Raw genomic sequence first — 18696 nt, 5'->3', positions numbered from 1 at the left:
ACAGTTTTAAAATTATTCTTGAAGATATAATGAATTTGAAAACATCAGAGTAATCTGATCCACATTTTCCGGACTGTCGTAAGATGAGTTTGAAATTGCTAAACCATGTAAAATTCAAGGTTCCACAAAACGTCTCAAAATAATAAAAAAGATACCACTAATCACTTGCCACTGTGAAATCTGCAGGGAGGAAATTCGTCCAAGGTTTTACTATTTGAAGCCAATCATTTAAACCAAAATAAAGTAAGCGATATGAAGCAGTTTTCCCTCTCTGCAATTAATATTTTATTGCAGAAGTTTAAAACATTATTCAAAAACAAGGTTACATACAATAAAATCTCTGTAGAGCAAACAGTAAAAAATTTAATTTACTGGGAAGTCCAGCTAGCTTCAAATTTGAATTTATGCAATACCTGTTCGAGTTTTAGCCTTGTCAATTCTCGCAATCTGTGAATTTCTTCAACTAAATTTGCTATTTGCAAAAGTGTGCTGCAATCTGTACTTCTAACAAATGATGTTATTAGACGTCCAAAAAGTAAAAGACGTAACACAGTTTTTACGAGCGTATCATCCGATAATAATTGCAGTCCAACCGTGTCGACAAACATTTCATTTCCTCCCTTAAATGAAATTATATTTAATGAATTATTATTCTTGGAAAACTTTTCACGGGAAAAAAAAAACTGAAATTTTAACGAGAAGTACCTTTTTTTCGCTTTCAAAATGATTCGATATTATTTGGACACATTCATTTAGCACTGGAAATACTATTGCTTCCTTATCAGGAACTAAACGATTTGTAGCTAAACTGAATAATGCATAACATGTCATCATTGCCGATGAAAGCCTGGAGCTCAACTAAAATAAAAAATGAAAGTAAAGTTTAAAAATCGAAAGAAATATTAGAAAGCACAATATAAAGTAATTAAAGAATAAATTCCTGTAAACAATGTAGTAATATCAATCAAATGCAGAAACTGAGCGAATAACTGGCTTCAGGAATTGAAAGAGAAATTCAAATTGATACCTCCATAGATTCTAAATTCAAGCCATTTATGTCCGTAATAATCACATTGATAGATTCAGTAAACCAATTTTGGAAACCATGAATACTAAGTTTTTGCAGACATGTGGTGCTATATGTATTTTTGTTGAGAAGACGTGACATAATCACTTTATTGAATATTGTAAAAAGCTCATCCTAAAAATGGAAAGAAATCTTTGATACCCCTATTATAACGGTAATATTTGCTATTCTACTACCAAATGGAAAAATGTCGACATATATAACTTGGTCTCTCTTCAAACAAAACCAAAACAATTACGACATTATTCGGGTGCAGTTCTACAATTCCTGCCTCGTTTGGTTAAAACAAACAAATTGTTCCATAAATAAAATGAAATCTAAAAAATATCACATGATTTATTTCATTCAAACAACCTACTCTTGAAGCAAGATGTACAGACATCACGCGACGTACAGGCTCATACTGCTCATTATCTTCGAGTAACAGTTTGTCAACAATTTCGGGAACAATTGCAATCGAATAGCACATCATCGGTACAACTCTGTCTGGTGAATCTCGTTCTATCAAGTGTTGCAACAAGTTGGTCACCTTTCTCAGCACCTCATTATTTGAGCCATCCTAAACAAAAATAAATTAGAAACTCCATCAGTTCAAGCTCAATTAGAAACTCCATCAGTTACATCATTTCCATGTAAGAAACAGATCAAAAAGAGTTTATTATATGACCACTAATTAAGGAATTTCGATTACTGAGTTGTGTAAAAATTGCATATCTCTGTGTAGTGCTTATGTGCATCTCTTGCAATGCTTCTCTATGCATTGTTTAAATTGCATACGTCTATGCAGTGCTCGAACCACTGTTTTGGCTAATGTGTTCTTATATTTGGAAAAATTCAAAAAAAAAAAAAAAAAAAAATACTAAAATTAAAATTAGAAATATGAATAGATTATGAACAACATCCTAAGATCTACATAAAATTTCCATTTCTAAATATTAAGATAAACATAAAGACGAAAATTTTTGTTTCAATGATTTTAAAAATATTTTAATTCATAGATAGGATTCTCAAACTTGTAATTTCCTTACTTGCAACAATATTCGAGTACATAATAGTACACATCGAATGCTGAGACCATGTTGTGCAGCAGACACAGGACGCGTTTTCATCACTGATATTATCATTTTCCTGAAAAAAATCAGCAGCTTAAAATTCCTTTTGAAAAGACCGTCAAAACAACAATAATCAGCGATGGCTTTTAGGCTGATACTACAAGTTGTATGCAATGGTTCTACTTTAATTCCCAACAGACTAACCACAGAAAAAATGAAATAACATCATTCCAGTGCACTTCACCACTCAACTGATGTAATACTTCGATGAAATTTCGCTCTTTTGACGATGCTACTTGATGAAGTTCTAGAACTTCACCAGCTGTACACCCGTACCTTTGTTTACCTGACCAATAACGAACTGCAAGCACGACACTATGCCACATATTGCCGACATCAAGTTTGCTTATAAACTAAAAAAAAAAAAAAAAAAAAACTCTCTAAATAAAATTTGGTCATATTTCGATGCATTTTAGGATCTCTTCCATATGGAAATAGAAAAACATTATTTTAATGTATTACTAAATTCCCTGCATTCATATTCCTAATAAGCAGTTCAATAAACTTGAAATGGTGCTTACCTTGACACAGCATTCAGCTAATTTCTCGCAAGATATTACTGAAATGGCTGGTGTTTGGAACTTCTGGATTATTTCCAGTAATTTGTCATCATAGTTGCTTTCTGAGATTGCCTGATCAAATAAACACATTACAGCAGCATCATCACTTCCATTTGCAACTTTTGTGGAGGATAGGCTTTCCCGCGATACGCCATGTTGAATCACCGGCAGCCCTACATTCTGCAAATAAGTAAAGAGTATTGAAGCTAAGGGCTTACAAACATCAAAAAATGGATCTACAGTATAAAAGATTTAATAGTAGTTGTTTTTATTAGGCAATATTTAAATATTTCTTCATCATATTTAAAAGCAGTTACTTTGGCCTTCTTCAATTCATCTCTTCCGGTAGGAACCATCACTGCTGTTTTTCTCTGCTGTGAAATATTTGGTCGTTCTATTTTTTTCGATGTTGATAATGTAGGAATTGCCTTGTTCCCCTACAGAGTGACACAGTGACGAGAATCAACTCAACACAAAACATTAAATTTTAGATTTCAAAGCTTTCAGAGTTTCTGCTATCAAACTTTTGAGTGCTGCATCCCAAACATCAAAACGAACAAAAAATTTTCAAAATGACGTAGTGTTTTTATAGTATCTTTTTCACAAGGAACTGATGTTTTAACAAAAGAACGGCAAGATAGCTGATCAATAAAATGATCAAATTCACAAAAATAGGTTTTAGTGAGTAATTCTGACCCTCAATAAAGGAACAAGTAAAACTACCTACCATAAATTTACGTCCTTGAACTCTCCCAATTTCTTTCATGCATGATGTTTGCACTGCAAGCCGTCTATGCATCTTTTTGTACATTTCTGACCTCATTATACTGACCGATTTCTATCAAAAGTGACCAAATGATTTCCAAAACAAAAGAATTAACGAGCAATTTCATCATTCAAGTTACACCCTTTTAGTAATGGTTACAACATCAGTATCCAGATATATTTTAAACAAATGCGAATGAAAATGAATTGAACCTTGGTAACCACTGTTGTTCTTTTAGTTTTCTCTGACTTCTCGAAATTATTAGAAACATGAATCGCGCCTAAAAAATCATAATTTCTGCATTGATTTCTATTACTGAACCTCTAGAAATTATCAAGATGACAGGATGGTCTGAATTTAAATACCTGATGCATTTTCGATATTAAGATGTGAAAGTTCAACTTCATCTGCAACAATTTCTAGTCGGTTACCATCACCATCATCATCGCTCAATTCTGTTCCTGTAAAGATTCCAATCAGTGATCTTCTAGAAGTACAAAAAACCACAAATGAGTCCTTATGTATCTGTTAGCTTACAAGTTCAAATTTAGCAGGGCGCTGGAATTCAGAAAAAACTGGCAAGGCATATATAAAAAAATAAAAAAAGCAGATACATTTTCTGTGAACCTAATAAAATAATTTAACATACTTCAAAGCAACACAAAAAATAACAAACAAAAATGCATACAAAAAAGTGATTTAACAAACTGACTGAGTGATTTGATGTTCAATGTCGTAGATTTCATCGTACACTCATTGTCCTCACTCTAAAATCTAATTTATTAAAAAACGAGAAATGAACTAGATATCAAGTTTCAAAAATATCAAGTTTGCTGTTCTATAGGATTAAAAAACTTTGTAACGAGTAGTAATCATAGCATACCACTGGCTCCTTTTCATGATCAGTCTCAATCATTTTTGATTTTTGCAAAGATGCCGTAGTTTGATCGCCATCTTTCCACTCATCTTCTGTGTTGCTGCATCCTTCCTCAGCTAATTTTCGTTTTCTTGATTCACATGTAACTTGATTATTCCGTGTTAAAGTTAACTTTTTGGATTCCCTATTTTGTTCATTCTTTGATAGAGATTCAACGGCAATCTTGGTATTTTCTAACTCATTTCTCAGTGTCATTTCTTGCTGAACCCGCGTTCCTAATGCGTGAATGTTTTTTTTCTTTCCAACTTCATTTCCTAACTTTATAGTGCCTGGGATTTCATGTCTCTTCAAAATCTTTCTGTTATTTTTTAATGATTTCATTTCATTCAAATCCCAATCTTTTTGCGAGCGTCTATGTAATGCTATATTGTTATCATTTCGAATACCTACAGTTTCGCCAGGTTTGGTATTCGCATTTTCCCGTTGCATTAATGCATCTTCTGTTCTCAGGTCATTCTGAACATTAATAAGTTCCTTGGAGTCAGTCGACAACTCCTCCATATGTTTGGAAGAAAAGGAGTCAATTTGTAGTTGTTCCATTCTCGTTGAATGTAACGGTTGTTCTTGTGAAGCTGGATTATCAACACATCTCTCGAATTCCTGTTCATTTTGGATAGTTTTTAATTCAGCATTTTTGATTGCCAACATTTTTAGAACACTTTCTACTTTACCTTCTGATAATCTTACAAGATTTCCGTCCTTTTCTGAACATGTTTTTCCACCGAATACTGCTCCTCCTGAGATCATTTTCTCACTTCTTGAGGATTGCATCCTGAAACCCTGGTTTTCATCTAATTCATCTTCCTTGGTACTAGACGATTCCGTGATTACTTTTGGTAACTTCGGAGAGGCAACTCTAATTCTGAAACTTTCATTTCCATTTGGAGAATTAAATCCACTACGTTTTCTCTGTGACGATTTCTCTGTGACTGAAATTCGAACCGATTTCGAATCAGTAGTCTTAGGCCTTAATCTTTGTCTAATTGTCGGTACAAGCGCTTCCACAAAAGGTATTTCCGTGATTTCATCTGAGACTCTGTGGTTCTCTACGGACTCATTACCCTGCAAAAAATAACAAATGCATTAATGGTTACAAGCAAACTCTCGCCTTCAAAAAATTTGAATCAAACTTCCGTGTGTAAGCTTTGTTTAGTGATTTTAACCAACAAAAGTTTTAAAACATGAATTCCAGATCATACATAAAATTCCCTTCTTATTAATAGGGTGAAAAATTCCACTATTTAAGTAACAGAAAACTTACCGGCCGTTCATCATTAGTACCAGTTTCCGTAATGGAGACGGATGCACGGCATAATGAACTAGAATCTTCCAATGCTTCAGATACTGGTATAATACTACCTGTCACAGAGGAATATACGGAACTTGAGGAAACAAGAGGTAATGATAAAGGTTCAGTAAGGAAGCTAGTTTCCTCTGTTGTTAATACTGCATCAACTGAGCAGCTGAGTTCAGACCTCATCCCTGTCTTATTTTTTGGAATCATGCAACTTTCCGTTGAACCCACTGATGTTCGTCTGCTTGATGTGCTAGGAGACGACGACCCGAAGAGATTATCCATAAAATCAACCGAACTGTGTTGCTTTGATAACTAGAAATTTTCAATAAAAAGAAAAAATTTTTCATTTGAATAATTATTGCGCATCAAATACCACATTAAAATACTTCAAGTTACACTCTCATAAAATATATGCAAAAATTATACCTCAGTTTCATTATCCAGAAATGTCGGTCTGTTCAGTTCAGGAAGCAGAGGATCCAAATGCACAAAGCTAAGCCACGTGGAAAGCCGTTCCGTACTTCTACAAACTTGTTTTTCTTCATTGTTTTGATAAACAATCTAAAGTCATCCACATATCAACATAAAATATTATCACTGTGGTATATTATCAGTTCTCAGTCACTCTCTAGACTTGATATCGAGCTGCAAACTTGTTGAAACAAATCTATACATTAAAAAAAAAAAAAAAAAAAAAAAAAAAAACTAAAAATAGAGACATAACAAAAAGAAAATTAAAAACCGAGTTGAAGGTGACCTCCACTTCCGGCATATTTTTGTCTCTTTCAATTTTCGAGTTATTCTCACACATATCCTGGACAATATTCTTTTGCAACCCATCTTCACTTTCCTGCACATCTTTTCCAACCAACTGTTTATTTTTCTAAAAGCAATTCTTTCTTACACACCAAAAAAACACCAAATCACAAATTTAAGAAGCAAAAACAAAATAACAAATCATCCACTTCATTACCTTTGCCAATGAGGAAGATAAAGTGCTTGGAAAACATATGCTCACAACATCATCAACTGAAACAGTAATTGATGCTGATCAAATAAAATTAAGGAAATTTCGTTACATAAAACAAACTTTCAAATTGTACAAATAAAAAAGGAATCAAACTGACAAAGATAAATTCCGTTTTTTTTTTAAATATAAAATATGAATGTAAACTTGGTCAATATTTCTAAAATTACGAGAAAGTGATCCAGCTTAAAAAGATTGGATGCAGAATGTGAAGATGTGTATAATAATTTCAAAGCTTCTTTAAAGCTACCTTTTTTCTTTTCCACATAAAGTGTTTCGATTTTCTGCTTTTCAGTTAACTTCAACTGCCTTTTGCATATTGCTTTCGCCTCTTCCATATGTGTATCTCTAAAACACCAAACTACGATGAAAATTTTGAAGAGGAAGATGCAATGCTTTCTCACATGTAAAGAGCTTAAATCCAGATATGAATATGCAACTTCAGAATTTTTTTCCTAAGCAGCCATACAATTTAAAAAATAAAGTAGTTCTTCATTAGATATCAAGAAGTACTCAGTTCGGACCAGATGCATCTTTAGATCTTAAGTGACACCACTCTCGTTAAGTTCGTCGTGGTCATTTTGCATAATTAGAAGATTTAAATAACCACAAATGAAAACAGAAAAGTTAACAAATTAAACGGAAATAAGTGTACCAAGAGTTAATAAAGAACAAATAAAGCTTTTACGATATGTACAAAACGATGCATTTTAGTATCTAGCACTTACTGAGCTAACCATTGATTCGAAAATAAAAACTGCTATTTGTATTTTATGCATTTGAAAAGATGACAAAATACAAACTATAAATAGCATGAAAAGTTCTCAACACATCAATATTGGACAACATGGTTGTCCACGCAGTCAAAAAATATAGTAAAAACAAGGATAAAGTGATTTAGTTGTAAAAAATGAGAAAAATAAGCAGAAAAAAAGAGTTAGTGAGGACAATTTTTAACACAGGTGATTAAGGAATCATAAGAAATTCGCTAGAAGGAATCGAATCGAAGTAAAAGTAAGTAAAGGATGCATTTAACTGTTAACCACTGAGAAAAATCAATAAAGACGCCAATTACAAAAAATGATCACTGTGAAAAAGAAACCAATCACGGAAGTCATATAATGGAGCATACTAATTCCGGAAACAAATCATTTGCTCTCCCATACCGATGGGTTGAAACTTACATCATAAGAACAAAAAATTATGGTAAACAACTCTTATTCTTTAATCAAAACCAAGCTAAGTCGGAAGATAAAATATAGGAATTTGCAATATTGCTCTTTGGATTGAAACAAATAGTGCTGAGAATAGCTTGAAATTCTATTTTTAATTTGTCAATCATCATCAATTAGAAATTAATTTTGAACAAAAAAAAAACAAAAAAAAAGCTCCAAATGTTCATAAAATTAATGGAAGCATTTATTTTATAGCTATAAATGTCATAGGATACACTTACGAATTGAATTGAAACCTCGGAAAGGACATATGCAGATCTTCCACATTTTCTAATTGTTTCCTCAAAAAGTTTTCTGAAAAAAAAAGTTTTCTGCATTAACAAATGAAGCATGACTGCGATTTCCACAAAAGACAACCAAATAAACTCAATCAGCAGTACCCCAAGTTTGCTTTAAATGGAATGATTACACAAATAAAAGTGTAAACCAGCTCCAGGCTCCAGTAGACCAACAACTGACTGCATTCATGACACTAATGAAGAACAGTTATGCTCAAAACAGCACATGCAAATCTTGCGAAATAGAATTTTCAAGTTTAATTTAACACACATTCTGATAGATCTATACACAAGACCTTTTTCAACTCCGATATTCGACGTTTCTTTCACAGGATTTGTCGAGTGATCATTAGTTTTCTCATCATTCCTTAATTCTTCGTTAGGAGATACTGATTTTTTTGGTGATCTCGGATGAAGTGGACTACCAGCTGTCAGTAATAAATGTTCCACGTCCTTTGCTAATTCATCTGAAAAACAATATTTCTGAAATATATATATATATTTTTTTTTTTTTTTAAGATCATGACAAAGTAGCAAGTGTTTGGTTTCAGTGCATTTCATAAATGCTAACTTTTTTATGGCACCATATTCCAACTCCATTATACTTCTATCATGTTGTCGTAAATATTTTCGGTTTTAAAATTTCCATTAAAAAAAAAAATTGATTGATTGATTGATTGCAATCACCCACTAATTAATATAACGGAAACCATACCATCATCACTACTTTCTTCGATTGTTTTTGTACTTGATTCACTTAAATTCGTTAATCTTCTTGACTTTCTAAGCAAGTATTCACGCAAATCATCCTTATCTTTATATCGAGCAAGACGTCTTTGCAGTGATTTTGTCATTAAACCATTATTTTCAATAATTTCGCCTGCAAATGACTCGGCAGGCAATATTTCTAATCTTTTTTTCTAACTACTACTTAAATTATTCAAACGATACCGTTCTGCAGTGCTTTTCCAGCATTTTAGAAATATTTCTAATAGTTCATAAAAAACGAGGAAGTTCGATATAATAGCTCGATCGACATACAAATTAAAAACAAGGTCTATAATGAATTATATGATTAAGAACCTGTAAAACTAAGGTGCATGAAATTTTATTCGATTTCGCACGTAAAAGTTAACTTTTTAAAACATTGTTGAAAAAAAAAAATGGTGTAAAAAAATATGAAAGGAAAATTTACCAAACTCAAGAAGGAGTCGGAGCATTGCCGGACAATGATATCTAAAGGGTTCCAACTTTTCATTCATTGCTTGCAGTTGGACACATTTCTTTTCCAGTTGTTTCATTGAATCATTTATTTTCTTCAAAAAAGCAACGTTTTGAAAATAAGTACGTAAACTTTTTAGACTGGTTTCTACAGATTTCATCATTTAATTAATGTTTGTTTCACAAATCACTACCAATATAAATAAAATCTTCCAAACATGTCCCTCAAAACCGCAAACGACAACTTTATAAAGACACAAAAAATGCAGTAAAAAATTTTCAAAAAGATTTCACAAATTTTCCTAGGTCTTAACAGCGATACCATTAATCAGTTTATATTGTCAAGTTTTTTCAGCTTTATTTTATTGTCCCGAACAGAGGAATAATGAAATTTTTGAGCTGCAATAAATGCTTAAGTATTAAAAACTAAGGAAAAAGGAAAATGTTAAAGCTTTTGCTGCATTTTAATCTCTCAGTAACTAGGAAAACCTACTGCCGCAGCTTCCACACTTTTCAGATATTTTGCAAGCAATTCCTGACGTGCTTCTTTTTCAGCCATGAGATTTTCCACAGCAACTTTACAAGTTTCATGATATTTCACTGATTCTTCGATTAAACGCTAAATTTTATTCAAAATCTAAGTAAAATGTATCATGTTTTTTCACACTAAGACACAAGCATCATAAAATCCGCCATTATTTCAAAAGCATTAATTTCCCGATGTTAGCTTAATCAAGCCAACTAGAATTGGACGATGGAAGTAAGTTTAAATATACAGTAAATCTAAGCTCCAAATAAAGTAAATGTGACTAAGTACAACCTGATTCCTTCGTGCTGTAGCAACCACTTCATCATATTGTCTTTTTAGACTGTCATGAGTGATCTGAAATTCTTGTAACTTTTAGTACTAAGTTTAAATAAAGAAATATTTACAAATTTTGCGGCAAACGATCAATAAGGAAAAAGAGCGGTATACCCGCAAATTCTCATACTCCGCATACAACGATGTGTGTTCTGCTTCCAAATTTTCTAGCTTTGAACGTCTTTCATCAATATATTTAGCTTGCTCTTCATTTATTTTGGATACCTGTTCTGTTTTCTAAAAAAAATTATAGACATTTTAAATGCAAACGAATAAGAAATTTCTAAAAGTAAATTTATATATTCTTTATTCCCTAACTCTATCATAACTTAATGAAGTGAGAAATAAACCTTTAGTTCTTTCTGAAGATTTTTAAACTGCCCACTTAAGGAAGCTAAAGCTTCTTCAGCAATAACGGTGTTCAATCTCAGTGCTGCACATTTTGGACAATCTTCTTGCGATTCTTCTGCGCTACTCCGATTCTGTAACCTACTAGAACCGGCCTCACTCAACCAACCTTCCGAAATCTATAACAATTCCTTAATAATATGCATATTTCTGATAATATGTCAGCAGCCCATAATTTGCATCATTTGTTTATGTTTGAAATATTATGAGTCCTTACCTTCGATAAACGAAAAAATTACTAACAGTTATCAAGGTCATTTCTGAGTTCTTTCTCCATCCAAGAAGGAAATGATTCAAAAAAATTAAATAATTAATTGAAAAATCAAGAAATGTAATGTTTTGGAGACATACTCCGGAAAAAGTAGAGCGAGTTGACGTAGACGAAGTCATCTGCTACATCCTGCAAAACCTTAATTTGCAGAAATGATAGTCTATCTCAACTGCACATACATCAGAAATCAAAAAATAACAAAAACAAATTTAAAGATGATATTGCTAAACCAAATTAAACGAAATTTTTGATATACTACAAACATGACATCCTTCAGATACATTTCTTTACCTTTCATTAGACAAGAAATACTATATTTCGGATGGATCGAATTTTTCAGTGAATCTGTCGAAATGAATCTGCCTGCCAAGTGGTCTAAAAGAGAGCATAATCTAGAAGTAACCCACCTAATATTTAATTTGGCTGATAGTTATCCCCATGGAAAGATAATATCAATAAGAGACATAGAAAAAATCTATTTAATGATAGACAAAAAAATCCGGTATCGGTTACTTAAATGCATGAAATTTCATCTACATGAGTTAATCTATATGAATGGTACATTAATATGATCACTCTAATCTAAAAGTAATTCAAGAAATTCATCACAAAACCATTCGCTTGGAAATGTTGCCGGTCGTAGAATCGAAGATTGCATATTATGCACGGAGTGCGAAGATTACAGAACAGAAACTAAAGTTCGGATTCACATTCGATATACGTTGCATAAAGCGGGAGAGATTGGGTGAGTTGCTGGCTTCAGCAGGTTGTTGTAGTACCAGCAACGTCCCAGAACTGGTTAATTCAATCTTCTACCACGATTTCTTCATTTCATCTACAGTGAACTGTCTTTCAGGAATGCGGTTACTTTCGGGGAACTTTTAGTGAGTCATTATTTCCAATAAAGTAGTGATTTATTTCATTATTCCTAATAAACGAATCATTTCCAAATTTTAGCCTTCCGCAGTATGAATAATGCAAGGCAGTACAACAGCAGCTATTGACATTACACACCCACTGAAGTGCACGTTAATCGACTGGATACATTTACACGACCACGTGGTTTGTGTTCAGCTTCCCGTGGCCATACGAGCGGTATCCACCCATGCACGTCTAAGTTATATGTTGTGGTGGTTATGAATCAGTGGAGATTGAGCTCTATTTGTTGCAACTTCAACTTGATTCATCACCAAATGGCCAAATAGTCAGCAGCAGTCGATTTAAATCAAGTGTACTACCGAAGGATGCTATAGTGTGGAATTATATTACAACTTAATATAATTAAGGAACTATTACTATATAGTTATTGATGGAACTTTGAAAATTGTGTTATTTTTAATCATTTGAAATACTTAAATTTGAATTTGAACAAGTAACTGATTTATAATTCAGTCAGTTTTACTTTTTATATGGATAGTGCATCAAAATGTATTTCAAGTTAACATCTGTTTCTCATGAAGAAATGAACTCTCATTAGTTACAGCATTAAGAAGAAATCAAGTACCTCTGAAATGATATTCCAAGGTTTTAGAAGTTAATGCAGTTTAAATCCAAGCTTGTTATTTTTAAGAATTTTGCTTCTAGTCTTATGAAATTTATGTGAATTTGAGGAATATGTGATAGAAGTGAACAATCAATTGGGAATCGGAAAGTCGTGGCGTATCCAGCGACGTTACGCACAGTTTCGGTAAATCAGTTTTCTTTTACGTGAAGTAATTTTTGACTTCTCTTGATAGTTGCGGAAGTGTCGTACTTTACATTTATTACTTACTTTATCATATTAGTATGATCTCTAGTTTTGCTTTGTATTTCAAATTTCTATTGCAAGCATGTTTTGTAGAATTGATTACAGGAATTTTCAGGAAGTTGAATTCACATATTAAAAAGATTGGTGCTGATTTAGGATTTCCTCCGAAAAAGTTCATTGGAAATGCGAAGGAAACATTCATCAAACAACGTATGCTGGCGCTGCAGGTTTAGATTCTTCTTACACTTAAATTATAAGAACCTGGAGAAAAAGAAAAAAGAACATGGGAAAAAGAGCTTCTAAAAAGTATAGTTAGACATTTTCCGGAAGAAGTTCAATAATGTCACTGCGTGACATATTCCAGCTTGCCAAGCAAAATATGTTTGTTGTTTGCCAGTCGATTTATAAACGCACCTCATACTGTCAACTACATTGTTGATTGAATTCGAAATGTAGCGCGGAGTCACGTCAATTTATAGAAGCTTCTGATATAATTCGTAGTTATGGTTTTCATTGTATTTCAAATTTCTATTGTAAGAACTGATTACAGGAATTTTTGGATGCCATCTGCCTACATGCGATCTTGTATGCATGCCCAGCAGTAGCCAATTTCCTTGAAAGTTTCACCGAAACTAATGTTGGTAAGGTAGCAATTTAACTGTGACCTAAAATCTAAGTTGAAAAAATGATTGGGAAATTGTAGTATTTACTTAAATATCTGTGTCATTGTGAGTTCGGAAAAACTTAATTAGCTGATATAAATTTATATAAAAGTGCCTAAGCTCAGTTATCTGAATACTTATAATTAGGTGGATCGTTTTCTGTTTTTAGTGTTTATCCGGAAACCAAAGTTCAGAAGACTCAAAATGATACAATAAAACTTGCTACTTGCGCAGGTTTGCATGAGTGGATACTTTTGTCGTTCCGCGATAAACGCCAATGGATCATGGAGCAACAAAGAAAACATTGTGGTTGGCGACCTGGTAAAATACACTATGAGATTAGATGTGGTTTTTCAAAGCTAATGCTATCTGGTGTCCGTTATGGTCCAGATCGTTTCGGAACAGTGATGGATCTTAACAATGCCCTTGAATTCTTTCGGACGCTGCAATGTCCACATTTAAATGAAAGTGTAACGAGCTGGGCCACTGATGGCGGAATTGTATATATTAGACCAATTTTCAAGGAAGGAACATTACGTGACCGGCTTTATAAGGTTAAAATTTCCTCAATTTGGTATGGTTTTCTAATTCTTTTCATTTTCCGGTCTATAGTAAACCATCAAAATTGGCTTCTGAAATTCAAAAAGAAATACTCGAGATAGATAATTTATGAAATTAGCTGATTTTTTTTTAAATAGCGTCCTTAAAATACTATTTCCAGAGTAACTGGAAGGACGACTTTTTTACAAAATACAGAATGGATAATTCTATTTACTCATTTGAAACGTATGATATTCTCTTAATCTGTCGACAGTTGCTCGAAACGTTGACGTTATTAAACGCGATTTCTGTGCCATGTTGTATGCTTTGTTTTCCAAATCCTGTTGTTGATCTATTATTTTTTTTTTTTTTTTTTTTAAAGGGGGAGAGACAGAGAGAGAGAGAGAGGGTTTTTAGAGAACTGTTGATATCTCCACTAACTTTTCAACAAATGTTTAAAAAAATATATTAATCAAGTTGCAGACAATGTGTCACAGACTGAGGTATTGTGTCATTTCATTTACTTTTAATCTACATATCCAAGCACTGCAAATTTTTTTGTACTAGATTGACAAATTAAAATTTTTATTCTAAATTTATTTTACTTTAAAGTGCGGAAAGCAAAATATATGTATTTTTATATCTAAAATTTCTTATTTCAGTCGACATTCATGCAGGAAATGTTGTTATCACAGAACATGGTTGCGAGCTGATTGATTTTGATCAAGGTAAAGAATGTAATTTCCTGAGACTTATGTTTTATTTCTAAATTTTTTCAGTCCTAACTGGGCAACCAAGTTTCCGACGTTCTTCAATGTTGTGTTCTCAAGCTATTAATGTGAGTTTCTCAGAATTTTGTATAAATTTCGAGAAACAAAAAATGAATCTTTCCACTTGAATTTCAGTCAGTTTATGCTTAGAAAAATCGTACTTGAAGTCCTACTGCAAAAGTTAGAAGTTTTAAATCCTTCGTCCTTACTTGAACCTTCCTGTAGTCTCGGATTTTTTTTCAGAAAACATCATTAGTTATGAAAATTAGATTGCGTGATAACACCGAGCTCTAAAAGCACAAATGTTTTTTCAGACGCTCGAGGATATGTTTGTATTTACATTTTGTGAATTTCTATTTGAACTAATTACGGGCTTTCTTACGTTCCCTATGCGCTCAGCAAGTGAAGCGGTTGCCATTGTACCAGCTCCATTTCGTAAGTTTTTGTTTTGAATTTAGAAACTAAAGGCTAACTGTAAACTTTAAACATCAGTCTTTTTATATACTGGGAAATTAATATTTCTTGTATTGAAGTATTAATTCTGAAGGATAATTTTCTGGTGAGTCCAGTATACTATTTTTAAAATATAATTGATTAGTCATAAGGCAAAAACATTCATACACTCAGAATAATGCTTTTACAGAGCCTTTACTGAATTCAGTATTCTTGCCAGAAGTTCGTTGTTTGCCAAGATTGCAAGACATAATTAATTCAAGGTAGGAAAATTTTTTTTTTAATCCTTTATTTTCCATATTTAATCTCAAACTCAGAAAATTTCTTATTTTGGAATGTTTAACTTTGCATGAATATTTCGAATATCTGCTTCAGTTTATTTGTTGATGTCCCGGTAGCAAAAATGAAACAAAGAGAGATTCGAATGCCAAGTCATGTAAAGGAAGTTCTCGATGGCCTTTGCAGTAATATATTGGAGAGATATAAAAGGGATCGCTACCAGGTAATTTTATGTCTGATATTTAACGAAATATAATGCAGTGGTGCGCTTGTATTACTGAATTCAAATTTTAGTATTTATTTCACATCAAGCTTGATTGATAGACATGGCGCTCATTTTTGGAAACCATTAAATAATTGACCCTACCTTCTTGATGCCTGCTCTTTTTTGGATAAAATACAAATTACTCATGCAAGATTTTGAGCCCTCAAGCTTTCTTAACACCGGCTGGTGATCGAGAGCTTTGCTCCCTTTCCTCCGTTTTTGTTTCACATGTCTGCATCGAAAGGACGCCACCAGTTACTGTGTAAAATTCAGTACTTCGGTATTATTTGATATAATTATTCATTTTGTAGTTTAATAACATCAAGAAACAACGAAAATTTGAACAGCTACTCAACTCTGAAACAGAAAAGTTGCGGCGAAAGGAAATAATTAAAGTGGGTATTATTATTGCAAAGTTAATTGGATATTAAATTCAGTGTTTAAAAAAGTTTCCATTTTTCCTCAGGCTTGTTTGAAAATTAAAGTTATAAACCGTAAATATAAAAAAACCATTAAGAAACAACTGAAGTCACAAATCGTTGGAGAAAGAAGCTGTTAAGAAAAGAAGAAACCATCGAGTTTGCATTAATTCTTTCCTTTTTCAAATCCTGCAATAAAAACAGAATCAATGGAAAGTTATCTGGTACGGTGTTGATAATATATTACTTCCTACTTACAAATCTGATGTTTTGGGTATTTGTATTTCGGTTTTGATTGATCTGAATGGATATGAAAGTTATTGTCCAAGTGCCAAATTGATATATTCTGATCTTTTTATAAAAGCTAATTTATCGAAGGTCTAAAAAGGAGGAAAATAAGTAAGAGCAGTCTACTGCTTCAGTGGAATTAAAATTTTTGATGAAAACTATGGGGTTTGGATAACGGTTTTTGTTACATCTAGAAAAAAATTTCTTGCCCGAATCACTTACTGTTATAAACTTATATACACTTTGTAAGTGAACAAAGGAATGGTTTATTTGATCACCTACTACATTTCATTAAGGGAAATAAATAAAAAAAAACTTTTTGACGATTTGCACGACATCTTCATCACTCAACACGTGTTCTTTCCCGACTCTTTGCGGATTATGTTTTGCTGAACTTCCCCAAACGTATGCGCTGAAGCAGTAGAATGACTTAGAGAGATATTCCGTTTCATTCACCTTGCAAATGTTGAATAAAAATTTTTGAAAACAGCTTACAATTTGAAGTCTTTCTGAAGAGTTTTATGAATTTTGGAACACAAATCATCAATAGTTCGTGTTTCTGATGATAGTACAATAGGTGCATTGTAATCGGGCAACTGTCCTTTCGGTTTGGTATATCTAAAATAGTTTCTGCTTCTACCACTACTTAATTTGCTTTTGGTTACACAAGTTATAGATGCTAATTTACAAATTCTGTCTCCACTTTTTTCTTCTCTATTAATTTGAATTTTAACATCTCAACAATTCCCAATTTTCGATTTTTCATCCCGAAGTGCTTAAATAATGAAAGAAGAATGCAAAACTTACACCCTAATGAGATTCAAGTAGTCCCAAATTTTTTCCAACAAATCATCGAAATTCCATTTGTGTTGGGCAGAAATAGGCACACAATGAGGGATTTTATATATTATATCTAACTCCTGAAAATTAATCCAATCTTAAAGTGAGATTAGGAATAAGTCTTTTTGAAAACAGGTCTCGAAAAAGACGATCTTACCTCTACTGAAATTTGATCGATTTTGTTTAAAACATATATGCATGGAATATAAATCCTGCAACAGACAGGAACTTTCATAAGCCTGGAGATATTTAATCCAGAGCCTAATCAAAAGATAATGCAAACTCCTAATAATTTAGGATTCCAAGTTAAAAGAGCAGTATAAAACATGAGAGTTCGAAATGTATTTTTCAAAACATCAAAAAGAACAGCTTCGAAGTCTACTTACCTGTTTCCTTCGATAACATCAATTAAATCCTCCGATGTGGCATCATACTTTAAAGATACATCGGCATTGTGTATACGATATTCTGCCAAAATACTTTTTACTATCTCGGCATCAAGTTCTGACTGTGGAACCTAAGAATGAAGTTTTGAAAGCAAGTGTGTAAAATAATTTCATTGGGTACAAATTCTCCACAATGACATTAAAAATATAATTTATATGGTAATATAGCCAATTACTCTTGATGGAACTAGTAACGTATGGAATGACTTACTAAACAGGTTAAGTTTAGTCCACCTTTCTCTTTACGTTTGAAAACAATATTTGGTGGTGATTTATTCAGCCGTATGCCGAAGCCTTCTAATTCCTGTTCAAGCAATTTTTTGTGTTGCAGAGGTTTCATCACGTCCAGTACCATCAATATTAATGAACATGTTCGTGCCACTTAAAATAAAAAGTTGTGACGCATTTGCATTTTGTTACGATCATTAAGATATGATAAACCATTAAAATAAGAAGTAAATCACAAATCAATGTTTCGAATATGACTTCTGCGCTAACCAGCAATCACTTGTCGACCACGCCCTTTTCCATCTTTTGCGCCCTCGATGATTCCAGGTAAATCTAGAAGCTGTATTTTGGCACCTTTATAACGAATAACACCCGGTACTGTGGTGAGAGTAGTAAATTCGTATGCTGCTACCTCTGAATAAACACCAGCAAGGTTACACAATAGCGTCGATTTACCAACCGAAGGGAAACCTGAAATAAAGATAATGTTGAGCTCATTTAACCACTGACTGTGACTCATTTTTGACAAATTACAGTGTCTACTTTCAGGCATGAATTAAGTTTAAACTTCTTTTGAGTTTCTTTTATGATAAAAAGATATTACACGGCATGAGATCTCATTGAAGCACAAATAATGCGCTCACTGTTATTCATCCTTATCAAAGAACTGAAGTTTCCGTTTGTGATATATATGACAT

At 32.7% G+C, this 18696-nt stretch overlaps 3 protein-coding genes across 7 annotated transcripts; 1 reads left to right on the top strand and 2 right to left on the bottom strand.

The window, feature by feature from the left end:
• Positions 1-157: 157 nt before the first annotated feature.
• Bm10844 (Uncharacterized protein) lies at positions 158-11180 on the bottom strand (the record flags this gene model as incomplete). Its single annotated transcript, XM_043077092.1, has 28 exons — positions 158-271; positions 414-620; positions 706-858; positions 1028-1201; positions 1446-1646; positions 2116-2215; positions 2344-2552; positions 2721-2939; positions 3077-3196; positions 3487-3597; positions 3738-3805; positions 3891-3986; positions 4238-4292; positions 4409-5524; positions 5724-6071; positions 6186-6320; positions 6502-6642; positions 6733-6788; positions 7037-7134; positions 8243-8315; positions 8596-8766; positions 9015-9179; positions 9495-9615; positions 10014-10139; positions 10341-10403; positions 10497-10619; positions 10733-10909; positions 11142-11180. The coding sequence occupies 28 exons, from the start codon at positions 11178-11180 to the stop codon at positions 158-160; spliced, it is 4779 nt and encodes a 1592-aa protein (XP_042933026.1).
• An 856-nt stretch (positions 11181-12036) lies between these two features.
• Bm10845 (Uncharacterized protein) lies at positions 12037-16336 on the top strand (the record flags this gene model as incomplete). 4 transcript variants are annotated; one of them, XM_043077088.1, is made up of 13 exons in its annotated part: positions 12037-12123; positions 12672-12748; positions 12924-13035; positions 13359-13449; positions 13705-14024; positions 14192-14330; positions 14673-14738; positions 14790-14848; positions 15095-15215; positions 15424-15496; positions 15609-15735; positions 16089-16172; positions 16295-16336. In XM_043077088.1, 13 exons carry the CDS (start codon positions 12037-12039, stop codon positions 16334-16336), a joined length of 1398 nt encoding a protein of 465 aa, XP_042933022.1. The 4 variants fall into 4 exon arrangements, with proteins under 4 accessions (XP_042933022.1, XP_042933023.1, XP_042933024.1 ...); XM_043077089.1 differs by lacking the exon at positions 14673-14738; XM_043077090.1 differs by lacking the exons at positions 12037-12123; positions 12672-12748 and having other exon boundaries at positions 13021-13035.
• A 42-nt stretch (positions 16337-16378) lies between these two features.
• Positions 16379-18551, bottom strand: Bm11943 (developmentally regulated GTP binding protein 1, putative; the record flags this gene model as incomplete). 2 transcript variants are annotated; one of them, XM_001900448.2, is made up of 8 exons in its annotated part: positions 16379-16385; positions 16801-16896; positions 16980-17102; positions 17292-17404; positions 17482-17536; positions 17711-17841; positions 17982-18151; positions 18269-18551. In XM_001900448.2, 8 exons carry the CDS (start codon positions 18549-18551, stop codon positions 16379-16381), a joined length of 978 nt encoding a protein of 325 aa, XP_001900483.2. The 2 variants fall into 2 exon arrangements, with proteins under 2 accessions (XP_001900483.2, XP_042933021.1); XM_043077087.1 differs by lacking the exons at positions 16379-16385; positions 16801-16896; positions 16980-17102; ... (2 more) ...; positions 17711-17841; positions 17982-18151 and having other exon boundaries at positions 18264-18518.
• Between the last annotated feature and the right edge of the window lie 145 nt (positions 18552-18696).

This window comes from Brugia malayi, assembly GCF_000002995.4.
Source record: "Brugia malayi strain FR3 genome assembly, contig: Bm_v4_Chr1_scaffold_001, whole genome shotgun sequence".
NCBI classification, from domain to species: Eukaryota; Metazoa; Nematoda; class Chromadorea; order Rhabditida; family Onchocercidae; genus Brugia; species Brugia malayi.
This window is presented reverse-complemented; position numbering and strand designations above follow the sequence as displayed.